This window comes from Gracilinanus agilis, chromosome 6 (genome assembly GCF_016433145.1).
Source record: "Gracilinanus agilis isolate LMUSP501 chromosome 6, AgileGrace, whole genome shotgun sequence".
Lineage (NCBI taxonomy): Eukaryota > Metazoa > Chordata > Mammalia > Didelphimorphia > Didelphidae > Gracilinanus > Gracilinanus agilis.
The window spans coordinates 277,310,390-277,327,038 of NC_058135.1; the positions used below are offsets into that span (position 1 = coordinate 277,310,390).

At 32.1% G+C, this 16,649-nt stretch overlaps 2 protein-coding genes across 2 annotated transcripts; both read right to left on the reverse strand.

Annotated features, from left to right (window-relative positions):
* Window positions 1–1,323: 1,323 nt before the first annotated feature.
* On the reverse strand, window positions 1,324–2,262 carry LOC123251606 (olfactory receptor 1030-like). Its single transcript, XM_044680911.1, has one exon. The coding sequence runs from the start codon at window positions 2,260–2,262 to the stop codon at window positions 1,324–1,326; it is 939 nt and encodes a 312-aa protein (XP_044536846.1).
* Window positions 2,263–8,671: 6,409 nt separating this feature from the next.
* Window positions 8,672–9,610, reverse strand: LOC123251601 (olfactory receptor 5M8-like). The gene has a single exon (XM_044680902.1). The coding sequence runs from the start codon at window positions 9,608–9,610 to the stop codon at window positions 8,672–8,674; it is 939 nt and encodes a 312-aa protein (XP_044536837.1).
* Between the last annotated feature and the right edge of the window lie 7,039 nt (window positions 9,611–16,649).

Consider the following 16,649-nt stretch of genomic DNA (forward strand, 5'->3'; position numbering starts at 1 on the left):
CTCCCTGAAAGAAAGGGTTAAAAAGTTTCCAGATTCTGTCATTTCTACCTTAATAATATTTTTCCATATCATCCTGATTCCAAATCTGATATATAAATCTAGAATAATATAAAAGATATTTATATATCTGTATATGGGAAAAGTACTTTGTTGCTATGGTAATGCATATAATATATTAGAAATTGATAGAGGGGTACTACATGTTGAGACAGCAACCAAGGAACTATAAAAATGGAGAGAGGATAAGTGCTTGAATTAAACTGCTTAGAGTTGGAGTAGAAAGGAAAAGTTATCTTTGTTAAAATGAGACAATGCATATAAAATACTTAATGCAAAATACAAAATGCAAAGTGATAATGCCATTGTATATGGATATGATTACAATAATTAACAGAGTTGAAGTGACATGGTAATTATAGGAAAAGATATAGGAAAGTGGCAAATTGTGAGAGCTCTGAAAATACCTTGTGAGTCAAATGATCTGAGATTCTTCATCCATATTCCTAAATTCATTGGCCCCAGCCAGTCTCCTGTTCCCTCACATTATGAATTTCCATTGCATTCTGTACTCTCCTCTCACAAGTATAGACAAGTACATGAGCAATTCTGAGCTTTTATCATCACTTGTACAATATCGTTCATGTCATTTCCCTTTTAAAAGTTTTATTTCTTTCAGAAATTGACAAAGTTTTGATATATAATCTCAAAAATTGTTTTCATTTAGTGTTAAGTGGGAAAAGGTAGAAACACAATATATGTATGTATATGTATATATGGTAAATTTAAATTATCTAGAACTTTTGATCACAAAAACCTAGAATGACTTACCCAAAGTATCCCAGAGCAAAGTGAGCATAAACAGGAAAATATCTTACACTGTAACAGCAACAATATATGATGATCAACTCTGAATGACTTAACTATTATCAGCAATGCTATGATACACGACGACTCTGAGGGACTCCTGAGGAATGAACTGATCCAGTCAGAATGCAGGTTGAAGTATGCTAGTCTTCATTTTATTTCCTCCATGAATTTTTCTCTAGTGCAAGCAATATGTGTATTCTTTTGCAAAATGATGAACATAGAAATATGAATTGTGTGATAATACACATACAACCTATATTCCTGCTATATTGGGGAGAAAGGAGGATTGAGAGAAAGAGACAGAACATGTATAATAAAATGTCAGAAAATGATTATTAAAATTATAACATATCAGTTAAAAATTTAAATGTGTAAAGGAAAGAAAAAATTATATAGAACTCGATTCAAATTTATCTATGTAGTTTATAAAAGTAAAAGGTTCCAGATTAGTACTTGTTATTTAGTCAAAACTTTCCTTCCTATTGCTTTGTTCAGTGCCTCCTTCACATCTTTGTTCCTGAGACCATAGATCATGGGGTTCAACATGGGGATCACTGTTGTATAAAACACAGCTACCATTTTGCCCTGCTCTACATTCTCTTCAGTGGGACGTCTTAAATACATATATAACAGAGTCCCATAGAATATGGTGACTACTGTGAGATGGGAGCCACATGTGGAGAAAGCCTTGCGCCTTCCCTCTGCAGAACGGCTACGGAGGATGGACACAAGAATGAACATGTATGATGTAACAATAATCAGAAGAGACTGGACATTGCTGTAGCCACCTACTATAAACATGGATAGCTCTTTGCTGTATGTATCAGAACATGCTAATTTGATGAGAGGGGGGTCAGCACAGTAGAAATGGTTAATCTCATTATCCCCACAGAAGGATAAATTATAGGTCCTCAAGGTCTCCATCAAACTGAGAAGAAATCCATAGACATAGGGAATGATGACCAGCCTGATGCAGACAGCATTTGACATTTTACTGCTATACAGTAGTGGGTTGCAGATGGCCATGTAGCGATCATAGGCCATGACAGCCAGCATACAGTGTTCAGTGAGCACCACAGCAATGACAATGTAGCACTGGACCAAACAACCAGCATAGGAAATTGTTTTCTTCTCTGATAAGAAATTTTCAAGCATCTTTGGGGTAACATTTGTGGAGAAACACAGATCCAGAAATGATAAACTAGAGAGGAAAAAGTACATTGGGGTGTGAAGTCGAGAATCAATCTTGATTAAAATAATCATGCCAACATTTCCTACCACGGTGACCATATAGATTATAAAAAACAGTACAAAGAGTATAGTGTGCAAATCTTGACGTCTGGTCAATCCCAGAAGAATGAATTCAGTCACTTGAGTGTAGTTTCTTCTGGACATTTCCTGTTTTTTTCTTGAGGTTCATTGATTCTATGTGATTTAACAAGAGTGGCAGAAACAAATAATGAGTCTTCCTTTGCTCTTGTATTATTTATATGAGCTAAATAACATTCATATTAAAATATTAAAGAAAAATAAATAGGGTTACATGCAAATCATTTTAGATTCCACAGCCAAATCAACAAAAATCTCAAATCTGATTTTTTCTTTCTTCGTTTCTTTGTTTCTTTGTTTTTTTCTTCTTTTTCTTTCTTTTTTTTCAACATAAAGGGATTGTTTCAGTATGTTACATTAACTATTTCATTGGTCCTTTAGCATCAGTCTGCCTCTTTGGAGCCTTCCTAAATGGAAATGTCTAAGTAGTTTAGCACATTTTAGCCTGCCTAAATTCCCCCTCCATCTGAATTTCAATTTCTCTCTACAACATAAATTCACAAACTTAGGACTTCGTTGACCATCTAGTCTAAACCTTGATTGAATGATAAATTCCAAACTAGCATCCTTAGCCAGAGATCCTTCAGCCTCTGAGTGAACAATGACTTTAATGACAAACCCACTACCTAAATCCAAAGCCAAATTTTATCCACTTTGACATAAGTATTTTTATGAGAAAATGTTTTCCTTTCCTTGATTTGAACTAAAATCTGTCATTTCATCTTATACCATTATATATTTAAAAGATGGAGAAATGAAAGATAAATTACATGTATTCTGCTTGGTCCTAGAGTACACAGATAGGATTAATACTCGTAGAAGTTATAATGGTAGGTTCTACCAGTTGAGAATACCAAGACAGCTAATTGTTCTGAGGGTTTATATTATGATAAGTTTAATTAAATATATTTTGGGGACAATATTTATTATTTTTTTGTGGAAAGATTATGGTAGATCTTGACAAATTTTGAAGATATAAATGATTGTCTTATTAGAGTGAAGAGCACTGGGCAAAGAAAAGCACTGGAATTGGAATAAAGGAAGAAGGGGAAGGGATGGCAATGAGAGAGTTATGATTAATAGTCACATTTTTTAAAAATGAAATGGCTAAATAAATAGAAACTATGACTAGGCTAGAGAGAATGAGTTAATAAAGAATATTTGCTCAGTTTAAAGAAGCCAAAGATAGGATACTTACTCTCACAATGACTTCATCATTCACTCATTTTAATCTGTCTACCTATCTCTACCCCTCCTTTATCTGTCTATCTATATATCTACCCATCTATAATCTCTCTTTGTCTCTCTCTCCCTGTTGCCTTACAAAAACCCAAGGAGGTAAATGCTGTTGTTATCTCAATTTTTTAGTTAAGGACATTTAGTCAGAGAGATGTTAAGTGATTTACCCAGGTCTCAAAAAGATTACGTATTTGAAAATAGTTCTGAAATCAGGTGTTTCTAACTACAGGTCCAAAAAAGCAATGCTACTAGGCATTTTCATGATTACTGTTAACTAGCAATTACTTTTGCCATCTTGTACTTGGAAAATATTAATATTCAGATTTCAGGACAGGGCTATAAATTTACACAAATTGAAGTTCATATTATTGTTTTTTCCAGTTTTCTAACTTAGAAACATATATTTGGAAAGCAATTTTACTGAGTAGGATTAGCCTTGAAGATTCCAAAGTCAATTTCATTGTAAGATAAAACTGTGGGGAAAGAAGGATTGAAAAAAGGACCCCTTAAAACTGATGTTTCTTTTTAAATGAAATATGATAGAATATATTTTCCCAAAAGTCAAAATCATGCTTAAGAAAGTTAAACATTCCTCATTGAAAGGATGATTCTTTTATTTTATCATTTGCTGAGCTCTTTAAGTCCTTCAATCGTCATTATCTTATTTGGCCTTTACAGAAACCCTGCAAATAAGGCAGAGTTGAGATGATTTTGTACACTTGACAAATGAGGAAATGGAGGTCAGGAAAAATGAAAATATTTTCTCAAAGTGGCACACTGAGTTGATATTGTTATTTGGAAGGCCTCTGGAGAAACATAATCTTGAAGAATTCATAAATACATTGGAAACAAAAGAGAAAGCTAGTTCAGAGGGAAAAACTCTTATAACTTAGGAATGAATCAGTGAATGATGCAATTCATTTTGGAGATTTTTTCTTCCTTCCACTTAAAAGTCATTATGAAGACATATTACTGGATAAAGAATTTCAAAGTAGTATCACAAGAACTGAATGTGGATTTGGGCTTTGTCCGTTCCTAACTATGACAGCTTAGGCAAAATATTTAATCTCTCTGGATCTCAATTTTTTTACCTGAAAATTAGAAAGTTGCAATAGATGACCCTTAAGGACTGTCCCAGCTTTAGATCAAGCAATAATTTAAGTAAAACAGTTCATAAAAGAATAATGGGTTAGTAATGATCCCAGTAAACAACAAATAGGAGTCTGTTTGACTCTGAGAAGAGAATGTTTGAAGAGAGCCAATGGACATTAATAGCTGCATGTATTAAAAATGCACTCAATTTAGGTCTCCTATTTGCTCTATGATGACTACATTTCATCTTTTGTAGAATGGGAATAATAAACATACCCAGCCAGTCTGATAATATTGTGATGAGAAATGTACTTTGTAAATTTAAAATTATACGTAAATGTTTACTATTATTATTAAATGCAAAATTATCTGGAAATGAATGGCATGTATGATTCCTTCCTTCTTTGAATCTATTATTGTTCTGTGTACTAAGTACATGGATAATTTTTCATAAATTTTGTGGCAAATGAAGAAAAATACACTCATACGATTTCCATTCCTAGAGACCCTCCACTGAATATTGGGGTTACACGTAGTCTTAAAAATAATAGTGTTATTATATGAAAGTTAGAGGAAATACTAGATGACATTCCTGCCCCTTCCTAAGCAAGCCAAAATCCAAAGAGGAGAAAAATACTTGTCCCAGTCAGTGGAAAGACTATGATTAAGTCCTTTCTCCTGACCCATGATCTAGGTTCTTAACTCTTCATCAATTAATTATTTTCTTCACAAATTCCTTCAAATCCCTCTCTTCCACTTTTCCAATTCAAAGCTATGCACAATTAACTACCACAACATACGGTATGGATGCATTACACAGAATTTTTTTTCATCCTACCTGTGAAAGAAATGACATTTTCATGGTGACACCAAGGTCAAGATTTTCCTGGGTGAGGTTGCATTTATACATATACTGATAATGTGGTGTTTGATCACCAGAGAATTTCTCAAACATTTCAAGAAGGAGCAATTCAAGTGGGGAATCCTGAACATCCCAAGAGTAATATGCCAATTAGTAGGAGAGTACTTTTTTTTAAACAGGGGATTTGGAAGTGTGAGCCAGTTTCCTTTTGTTTTCAGCATTACTTGCATTGCATCATGGTTTTGTCAGGGGTGCACAGGGAAATCAGACATTTCTATAGTCCATTGATAATATGTTAACAGCTTAACATTTTGGGAGTAGAACAATCCCCCCAAACCAAAGAGCTAAACATGTAGGATATTAGCTTTCAGAAGGACCTTAAAACATGGGCCATAGAATTTTATATCCAAAAATGATTCTAGGGAGTTTCAAGAATGTATAATTCTTTAAAAAAGTAGCAATTTAATAAAAAAGTAGCAATTCTGCTTTCATGAGGTAAAGGGACACTAAGACCTACTAACCCCAGTCCAGTGACATTTCCATTGTCATATCTGATCTTTCCATGTTACAATGACTAAGATTGCCTGAGGGCAAGACTCTCCAATCACTAAATGTTCTTGATTGGGATTCAAGTCAGATCTTCCTCATTTTAGATTCTGTGGGCCCTCTTTTCTAATCTTGTTTCACATTACTTCCTTTCACATTAGGTGACTTGACCTGATTATTTGCTGTTCCTCAAACTTTATATATTATATTTCTTCTCTGAGCAAGTGAACAAGAGTTACCAACACTCGTCCCTGGAGTGTACCCCTTATCTCATTTCTATCACTCAGAATCTTTATCTCTACTCAAGTCTCGGGTCATCACCTCTATGAAGATTTGATCCTGCTCTCTAGCCTTGACCCTTGACCTTTATTTCAGGCACACTTCCAAGTTATTAATATTTTATGCTTCATGAGATTAGTATATATTAATTCATATGCAATTATATATTGTACAACTTACCATATATCTATTCTGATTATCCCTAAGTACCATGACTTGTCTTTTTTTTAGTGTTTGATCTACATAAAATCACCTCACCTGTCTCAGCCTTATTTTCTTCTTGTACAAAACCAAAACCTTGGAATAGATCATCTCTATTGTTATCCTTGCTATCTCTGGTCATCTTTTTCATTTGATATTTATTGAAGAGTTTGATTATTCCCTATACTCAAGATGTTCATTAATATCCTGGATCTTTGCATTGCTCAAAATAAGTTATTTATTCTCAATTAACCATCATATATTATTGTTGTTACAGTCTCCAAAATTCTCCTGGTTCTGCTTAATTCACTTTGCATCACTTCATATGTCTTTCTAGGTTTATTATTGTTGTTGCTGTTGCTGTTATCTTTGATTTCTTATTGTACAGTTATATTCTTTTAAAATCACATAGCACAAACTGTTCAGCCATTCCTCATTTGATGGACATATTTTTCAGTTGCCAATTATTTGACACCATGAAAAGTGCTGCTATAAATATTTTTGTGCAAATACCTCCTTTTCCCCTCTCTTTGATCTTTATGGGATAAAGAACTAGTATTGCTAGTTCAAAAGGGATTCATATTTTTATGAATCTTTGAGCATGGTTATCAATTGCTCTACAGAATTTTTGTATCATTTCACAGATCTGTCAGTAGTGCTTAAGTATCCAAATTTTCCCACATCTCCATCAACAATTACAATTTTCCTTTTTTAATCATATTAACAGATCTGATAGGCGTGATGTGGAACCAGAGAATTGTTGTAATTTGCATTTTTGTATTTAATAGTGATTTGGATCTTTTTTTTAAAATTAGTTTTAGTTTCATCTGAAAATGATCTTTTCATATCCTTTGACTGATTGTCATTTGGGTAATGCTTTGTAGTTTGATAAATGTGACTCAGTTCTCTCTCAATTTGAAAAATGGCGTCTTTTTCAAAGATACTATAATTTTTACGCCAGTTTTTTTTTTGTCTCCTACTCTTGCTTGCATTATTTTTTTGGGCAAAACCCTTTTAATATGATGTGGTTAGTTATATATTTTCCATCTTGTAATGTCTTCTATGTCTTGTTTGGACATAAATTCTTCTGTTATTCATAGATCTGATAGATAAATTATTCCATGCTCCTCTTATTTGCTTTGTGTTATCCTTCATTTCTAAATCATGTATCTATTTTTACTTTACCTTGGTATATGGGATAAATTGTTGGGTCATGCCCATTTTTTTTGCCATACTGTATTCCAGTTTTCCAAGAAGTTTTTGTTAAAGAGTGAGTCCTTTCAAAAGTTTGAATCTTTGGATCCATCAAACACTGGGTTATTGTGGTCATTTACTACTTTGTATAAAGGGCCTAATCTTTTCCATTGATCCACTATTTTTATTTCTTAGCCAGTATCAGGTTGTTTTGATGGTTACTGCTTTGTAATACAATTTGAGACCTGATACAGTATAGATCATATGGTGCAATAATCAAACAATTGTTCAATCAATGAGATTTTATTTCTTAGTTAAAAAAATCTCTTTTCTCACTCTATTCTGTCCCTCCTGGGAAAACAAACATACAAATGAACAAAAATCCCAAAATATCCTTGTGACAAAAATGCATACTAATATAAAACAGAGTCCTATGCTAGTTGCATACAGAAAAATATTTCTCCTTCCATACCCTTGATCCATTTCCTCTCTGTTGGGTGAGCAATATGTTTCATTGCTGAGCCTCTGAAATCAGAATTGGTTGTTGTGTAAATCAGAGTTCTTATGTCATTCAAATTGTTTCATATTAAGTCTTTCAAAATTGTCTCTACGCTGTTTCATCAAACAATTATTAGGTACCTTCTAACTATCAGAATCTGTGCTATCTACCGGTCATATGGAGACAAAAATCAGTGTCTGCCTTTCACGAGCTTCAGTCTAATCTATAGAATCATATGTTTGTATATAAGAATAAGAAAAATATTCAAATATAAAGACAATTTAATAGTAGTCATATTAAGGAAAACCTAATTTAAGTTTTAGACTCCCTGGTCGAATTTTACATTTTAATTATTGTCCTGATTAATTTATGAACCATAACTGGTAATTAATTATTTAATTTGACGGTGTCCCAAATGGTCCCAAATAATCTATGGATTATTATTATAAAAATAAAAAAACCAGACAAAACAAAAACAAAACAAAACAAAACATAATTTTGAAAGTTTATACACAAGAATTGCTTATGGTAGTAAACTATTTTAGACAACTAAGTACTGAGATTTATTTACAAAATTCTTTTCTGAAGACTTCTTTGCTTAAGGCTTCCTTAACATCTTTGTTCCTTAAACTATAGATTATAGGATTCAACATGGGGATCACTGTGGTATAAAATACAGCCACCATTTTCCCTCGTTCCACAGATTTCTCAGAGGGTGGTGTCAGGTACATGAAGAAGAGTGTTGCATAGAATATAGTGACAGCTGTCAAGTGTGACCCACAAGTGGAGAAGGCTTTGCGCCTGCTGTCTGCAGAGCGAAGTCGGAAGATAGCTGGGAAAATGTACAGATAGGAGATGAGAATGATGAGCAGGGAAAAGGTGAGGTTAAACCCAGCAACAACAAACATTGATGTTTCTTTTCTGTAAGTACTAGAACAAGCTAGTTTGATTAGTGGAGGGTCAGCACAGTAGAAATGGTTAATCTCATTGGGACCACAGAATGACAAACTATACGTCCACATGGTCTCCATGAGGCCTGTGAGAGAGCCATAAACATAGGGCACTGAGACAAGAGTAGTACAGACAGTTGGGGACATCTTGCTGCCATAGAGGAGAGGATTATGGATGGCCATGTAGCGGTCAAAGGCCATCACAGCCAGGATGTACATTTCCACATGAACCAAAGCAATAAATAGGTAGCACTGTACCAAACAGGCTGAGTAGGAAATGGTTGCCTTTTTCATTATGAAAGTCTCCAGCATCTTTGGACTCACATTGGAAGAGAAACAGAGGTCCACAAAAGATAAATGACTCAGGAAAAAGTACATGGGTGTGTGAAGCTGGGAAGTAATTCTTGCTAATACTATCATGCCCAGGTTCCCCACTACAGTGATGATGTAGATGGTTAGAAAGAGAATGAAGAATAGGACCTGAAGCTCCAGACGACGGGTTAGTCCCAAGAGAACAAACTCAGGGTTTGTGGTGACATTTCCACTCATCATTTCTCCAGATGATATCCAAGCTTCTTGGATCCTTATCTGCTAATATATAGGGGTCATTAAATGGAGAAAGTAATGATAATAATACTTTGGGGAGATTTTTTTTTTTTTTAAAATGATGCTTTCCATTAAACTTCCTCTCAAATTACTCTCTTTCTATGTTTTTATTTCCCTTCCTTCTTCTCAACACCTTCTCTGGTAAAGAAGTATGCTTGTGGTGGTGCTCCTTAACATTGGGAAATAGCAAAAATCAATTCTTAGACTACTGGAAAAATAAGTGTCAGGATGAGCAGGAAAAATATTCTAGGAAACTCAACTGCTACACAAGTCATTTAATTTCTCTCCACTTAAACTTCTCATATATTGATTTATGAAGGAAACAAGTTTTAGTTAATTTATTTTTTCTAATCCAAGTTCATAGACTACCTGACATGGATACCTCAGGATGTCTGTGGACCCTATTATAAACTACTCATAGAAAGCACATGCCATCAAACTCTGATTCTTTTTTATTCTGTAAATGTGAAGTTGGATTTTTGACCTAAAGGATGGAACTTTGAATTGCTCCTTATGAAATATCCTCTAAGCATATCCATCCCATTATTCTGGCCTATTGAGAAATGTGCCGTTCTAATTTTTCTGTCTACATTTGTCTTTTTTTCTCTTTCTCTAAATTTTGTGCTATTTGAAAATCTACCAGCCAACATTTGTTCTTTCATTCAAATCATTAATATCCTAGAAGTAAAAAGAAATTTCTGAGAACTTCTTTATAACTATACTTTTTAAGTGGATTTTGATTAATTAGTGATTGCTCATTAAGTCCAGTCAATCAAATCTGTCTTATTTTTATTCTTTTGTTTCTGTCATGTTCAACTCCTTATGACTCCATTTTAAGTTTCCTTAGCAAAGATGGTAGAGCAGTTTGCCATTTGTTTCTCAAAATCATTTTACATTAGAGGAAACTGAGGCAAAGAAGGTTAAATGATTTGTTATGAATCACATATCTAGTAAATGTCTGAGTTCAAACTTGAATTTACAAAGATAAATTTCTCTGACTCCAAAGTCTGAGGCCAAACTTCAATTTACAAATATTAGTTTTCTTGATTCCAGGACCAGCCCTCTATCCAAGTGGTCTCAAAGAGTTGGACAAGATTTATTTAATAACCAACAGGAATTTAATTGATCTCTCAATTCCAATGTAACATGAGACACTTGGTAAGGTTTTTTGCTTAACTCTAAGTATTTTATACCTTCAAGATAGCATTTTCTCTGTTCCTCGGTCATAAAATTTTTTCCCATCTTAATCCTTGTTCTCTTTTACAGGCAATTTCCCATGGCTTGAATGCATTTTCCCTTTGCTTTCACCTCAGAGAATCTTTCCTGTGCCTTTAGAATCAATACAGTGATTGATTGATTGTGATGCTATCTGAGAAGATGGACAAACAGGAAAAAAGATTATCTTGCTCTCCAAATTTCACCACAAATTTTTAAAATTAGTGCCTCTGAGTTAACTTTAAAGTGGCAAAAATCTTTAAAAGTTAGAGAGAAATAATTGTAGAATATAAAACTGACATAAGCCCAGAAATAATTATTGGAAAAGCTTAAACAAAACTTAAAAACATAATAAATGTTGAAGAAAAATAAAAAATAAAAATGCAAGGAAATATATAACATTATGAAAGAAAGGTCAATCAATTGAAAAAATAATTCATTAAAAATTTAGAATTGGGCAAGTAGAAGCATATCATTTTTTAAGAAAACAAGGAATAATAAAACTAAATACTTTTAATAGAAGAAGTTAGGAATCATTGCTTATTACTAAAGTAAGTGACCTAGAAAACTGATTGAGAAGAGATCATATAAGAATTCTTGGACTATGTGAAAATTATGATAAAAAAGTTTAAATACTATCCTTCAAGAAATTATTACAGAAAATTGTTCTGAAGTTTTGGAATTAGAAAATAAACTGGAACTTGAAATAATTCATTAATTCCCATATATAAGAGGTCCTGATACCCAAGTTTTCTAACCCATAGATTAAGAAGAAAATACTACAAGCAACTAAAAAGAAAAAAAATTAAATACTCTGGTGATTCAATAAAGATAACACAAGATTTAGCAGCTCCTACATTAAAACAATGAAGGGCTGAATTTAAACCTGAGAATGACTCAGCAAAGCTGAGTGTATTTGAACAAGAAAACAAATTGTCATTTAAAGAAATAAAAATGACTTTCAAATATTTCTGAAGAAAAGGGTCATACAAAACATATAAAAATAATATAAAAAGCGAATTATATTGGATTTAATTAGGTCAAAATTTTACTTTTCATATGGGGAAATGATATGTTTAAATCTTAAGAATAATATAATTAATTGGGTTGTTAGAAGGAGCATTCATAAATAGAATCTTGAGGTTGAATTAAATATAATAGAATATTGCAAATATAAAATAAAATTGAATGGGGAGAGATACATTTCTTTAATTATCATTTCATGTAAAAGAAGCATAAATGAAAGAATTGTTACAATGAAAGGAAAGAAAGGATGAAGGAATTGTAACACTAATACCTTTTTGTCATTGGATCTGGGTAAAAAAGGGAATAATCGTAAATATAGAATGGCATTTTCTTCTTAACTTGTAAGGAGAGAAGAAGATAAGGAATAGAAAAGGAATCTTAGAAAGGCGTATAGAATAAGAAAAGAGGGCAAAACAGTAAAATAAAGGAGATAATCATAGAGGCCATTTATATTAATAAATAAGAGGATAAGAGAGAGGGAAGGAAGGGTAGATATATTAACAACTAGGAGGGTAAGGGGAAGAGTAAAGGGAGTAGTAAAGGGAGAGAACCTTAGAAGTGCAGGGGAGGAAAATAAAGGTTGCATTGCAGAAGGGGTGGGTATTAAGGAGGCAGTTAGAGGAAATTTAGATTTGAAGAGGAATAAGAGAAAAAAGATACAAAGAGGGGAAACAAGAATAATAGAATTATCACACACACATAGATAAAACTCATAATTATAATTTTGAATGTTAATGGAATGGATTTACCCATAAAACAGGAATGATAGAACAATGGATTAACAACCAAAGCTTAACAATATGTTGATTATAAGAAATACATTTTAAGTATGAGAGACACACATATACTAAAAATAGAGTAATAGAGTAAAATTATTATACTTCATTTGACAAGAAAGCAGTGTTAGTAATAATAACCTCAGATACAATTAAAGCTAAAATAGACCTAATTGAAAGAGATAGAGATGCTATATTATGTTAAAAATATGATAGACAATAAAACATTATGAATATTAAACATATATACAACACATCTTAAAGCATTCCAATTTTAAAATGTAAAGCTAAAAATGTTATAGGTGGAAACAGATAACAAAGGTATAATAGTGAAGGATTTAAATCTTCCCTTCTCAGAACAGGAAAAATCTAACCCAAGGTATTAATAAGAAAGAAGTTAAGGCAATAAATAAAATCATGGTTAAGATAGATATATATATATAGAGAGAGTGGTACAGGAATAGAAATAAATATACTTTTCCCCCTCAACAATACATGGTACTTTTACAAAAAATGACCATATGTTAAGATGTAAAAATGTATTTTATAATGCAAGAAAGCAGAAATACTAAGTATGTCTTTTTCATATCATAATGCAATAAGATAATATTTAATAAGGGACCATGGGACCACAGAATAAAAGTTAATTACATATTAAATAGCCTAGTCTTAAAGAATAAGTGAGTTAAAGAATGTCATACAAATAAGAAATAACTATCAAAAATTATAATGAGAAAACATACCAAAACTTGTGAGATACAGCATAAGTAGTAAGTAAAGAAAAATTTACAACTCTATGTGCTTATATCAACAAAATAGAGGAAGAACAGGTGAAAGAATTCGGCATAAAATTAAAAAAAGAGAAAAAAGAGGGGGAAGAGATGGAAAGGAGGGTTTTTTTTAAAAAGCTTTAATAGCTTCTTGTTGAATATTAAGGTTTTGAAAAGAAGAAGGGTTCATGATAATCTTAAGAAAAGAATGAAAAGAACATTGATGAATCATTTAAAATACAAATAAGAGATCAACAAACAATGCAGAATAGGACTCAGACAAGCAAAGCATTGTTGAAACTATCATGTTAAATTTGAAATATATAAGTTTTAAAAGCCATATTATGGAGATCCAAAATTTCATATGGTCATTTTGTTTTCCATTTTTTGAATGTGTAAATGTTCATGTTTGTTAATGCTTACCAAATTCAGAGTAATGAAATATTAATAAATATATAAATATTATATTTAAAATATAATAAAAATAATCAACTCAGGAACCATGTTCTTCATAAAACTATTCCTCATCATCCCAGCTATTAATATCCTCCATTCTAGGCTCCCAAATATTGAACTACTTTGTATGCATTTGTATTAATTAATTTCATGCTTATGATGATTTTCTATTTTTCACAAAAAATTTAGTGCATTTTAAAGTTTTAATAATCTTAAAACTGTACAAATATTTTTGGCACATATATTTTTTACCAGTAAGTGTAGTGTCCCGCCCCATATTAGAATATAAACTCACTGTGAATAGGGATTTTTATAATCTTCTTTTCATTTGTATATCCTTATCATCTAACACTGAAACTGAAACAGAGTAGGTACTTAATAAAAACTGATCAGCTTATTAATTTTTTTGCTAGTTTTATTGACCTTGGTAAATTGGAAAGAAAGTTATTTTCTATATATTACAAAATATATTTCTTTTGAAAATGAGATTGGTAACACTACATTTTTTTCAACTTTTTTCTCCATGTTTTCAAAAAAGTATTTAAAAATAATTTACAGTGACCTTACAATCACATCCACAAGTCCCTTGGAACTGTTCTAAGATTTAATTATCCAGTTTAATTCATTGGGTCCAGTAGGGGCTGTCTTAATCACCCAACTTACCTTGAGTTTCCACTCAACTATTTTCATTTGATCCTTCCTAATTTAAAAGTCATTTTACATGAAAGCAAAAAGAAAAAAAAAATCATACTAAGAATTAAGTATTTTCACTTTCAGTCTCCTACTTGTCCTATCACTGATTCTCATTCTGGATCATACATTGCTAAAAACAAAACAAAACAGACAAATATGCCCCTTTTTTGTTATTGTTGTTCTCATGTTTAATTGGCAGCCTCAATATGTTTTTTTTTTCTGGGCTTTAAAGTTCGTGATACAATTTTTATTACAATTTGCCACTGCTTTATATTGACCTCTGGCACTTGGCTTTTTTTTCCTCTCCTGGATATGTGTCCTTTATATTTTGATGTTTATAGTGAAGTTTTGACACATTCACACCAGTCTCTTTTCTCTGCCTCCACACTTAATTGTTTTTCTACTTATTTATTGAGAATTTAATTCCTCACAACCTCCCAGATCTTTGGGACAGACTTTTATTTGGTTATTGATTGATTTTTATTTTTCCTCTAAACCATTTTATGTCTGAAACCTAACATGCATATATGTTTATGAATGGCTCTCTCTTTTTCTAACATTCGAGTTTTTTTATAATATACTTGCTTATTCCTGATGCTTTTTGCCATTATATTTTACCAAAGAATTACTCATTATTTGACAGAATCATGTTTCATTTAGCCATTTCCCTTAATATTTCTATCTTCTGAAGTATAAAATTTTACTTAAAATAAGACATATGTTTACCAGTTACTCTGATTATGGCAGACAGAATGGCAAGAGATGTCTGGATGATTAAAACTCCCAATCAGTACATATTCATGTGTCTTTACATATCATTGTTGCTATCTGTTTATCAAACTCCTCAAATAATTATTCCTTCTATTTAAGGTGAACTTTACTATAACACTATGTGAATTTGTTTAAACAATTTCAAAAGAGAAATTAATGATTGTTTCATGCAATTGCTGCAAAGATAATAGTTGGTAAATTGTAATATTTTTCATAATTTTATAGAAAAACAAAGAAAAACAAATAGCCTGATTTCCATCCATAGAAAGATGTTTCGTTTTATCTTACTGGTGGAAAAAATGTCAGAGATTATAGAGTCATAGAATTTGAAGGACGATTAGTGATCAGTGTCATAACTCCCATATTTCATAGAGAGGGAAATTAAAACCCATAAAGGAGCTATATCTTGTTTAACATCTAACAGTGAGGGAGGCAGTGGAAGAAACAGAACTATAGTCTACCTCCTCTCTTTTTGTCTATTGTTCTCTCTTCTGAGCCCTGGGTTATTTTCTATGTGGAATTCATAAATTCTTTTCCCCTCCCTTATTTCTCCAAACTCAAGTATTAAAATTCAAAATGTAAAGATAAATACAATTGAATGAAAAAAGTCAATAAGAGTGGATAAATTTCTAATTGCATTTTACAGAATTGTCCATCCTACCTGTGCAAGAAAATGTATTTTCAATGGCAATAAGAGCAAAGAAGCATCAAGTCCAGAAGGATTTATACCTAGGTTTGTAACTAGGTATTTGGTCCCTAAAGAATTTCATAGACACATTCAGAAAGAATAATTCAAATGGGAGTCTTGAACATCCCTGGGGATAGATCCTAATTGAGAGAATTACACTTAAAAAACAAGTAATTTAGAAATGTTGGCAAATTTTGCTTTTTATTCACTATTGTCTATGTTTCCCTCCTTAGGTGAGAGGTATGTATATTTCATAGAGGAATTAAACAGTATGCAACTTGCAAACTGGTGTTGTCCCTGAGAAATGCTTAGAATCTTCAGGTATAGGAGAAAAATCACTGCTTAGTATCTTTGGGTCTTATCTAAGTGTAATCCAGATTTTGTAGTCTTTCAGAATAAAAGATGTCCTAAGATCAAAGAATACCACAGATTCAAAAGTGGAAGACAAAAGATTGTATAACATAGAATGTCAGAATAGGCAGGGACTAGAATGAACATAAAATGTGATATGTCAGAGCTGGAAGGGGCCTTGAACATCATCAATTCCAACCCTTTCATCCTATACATAGATGAATTAAAGCCAAGAAGTA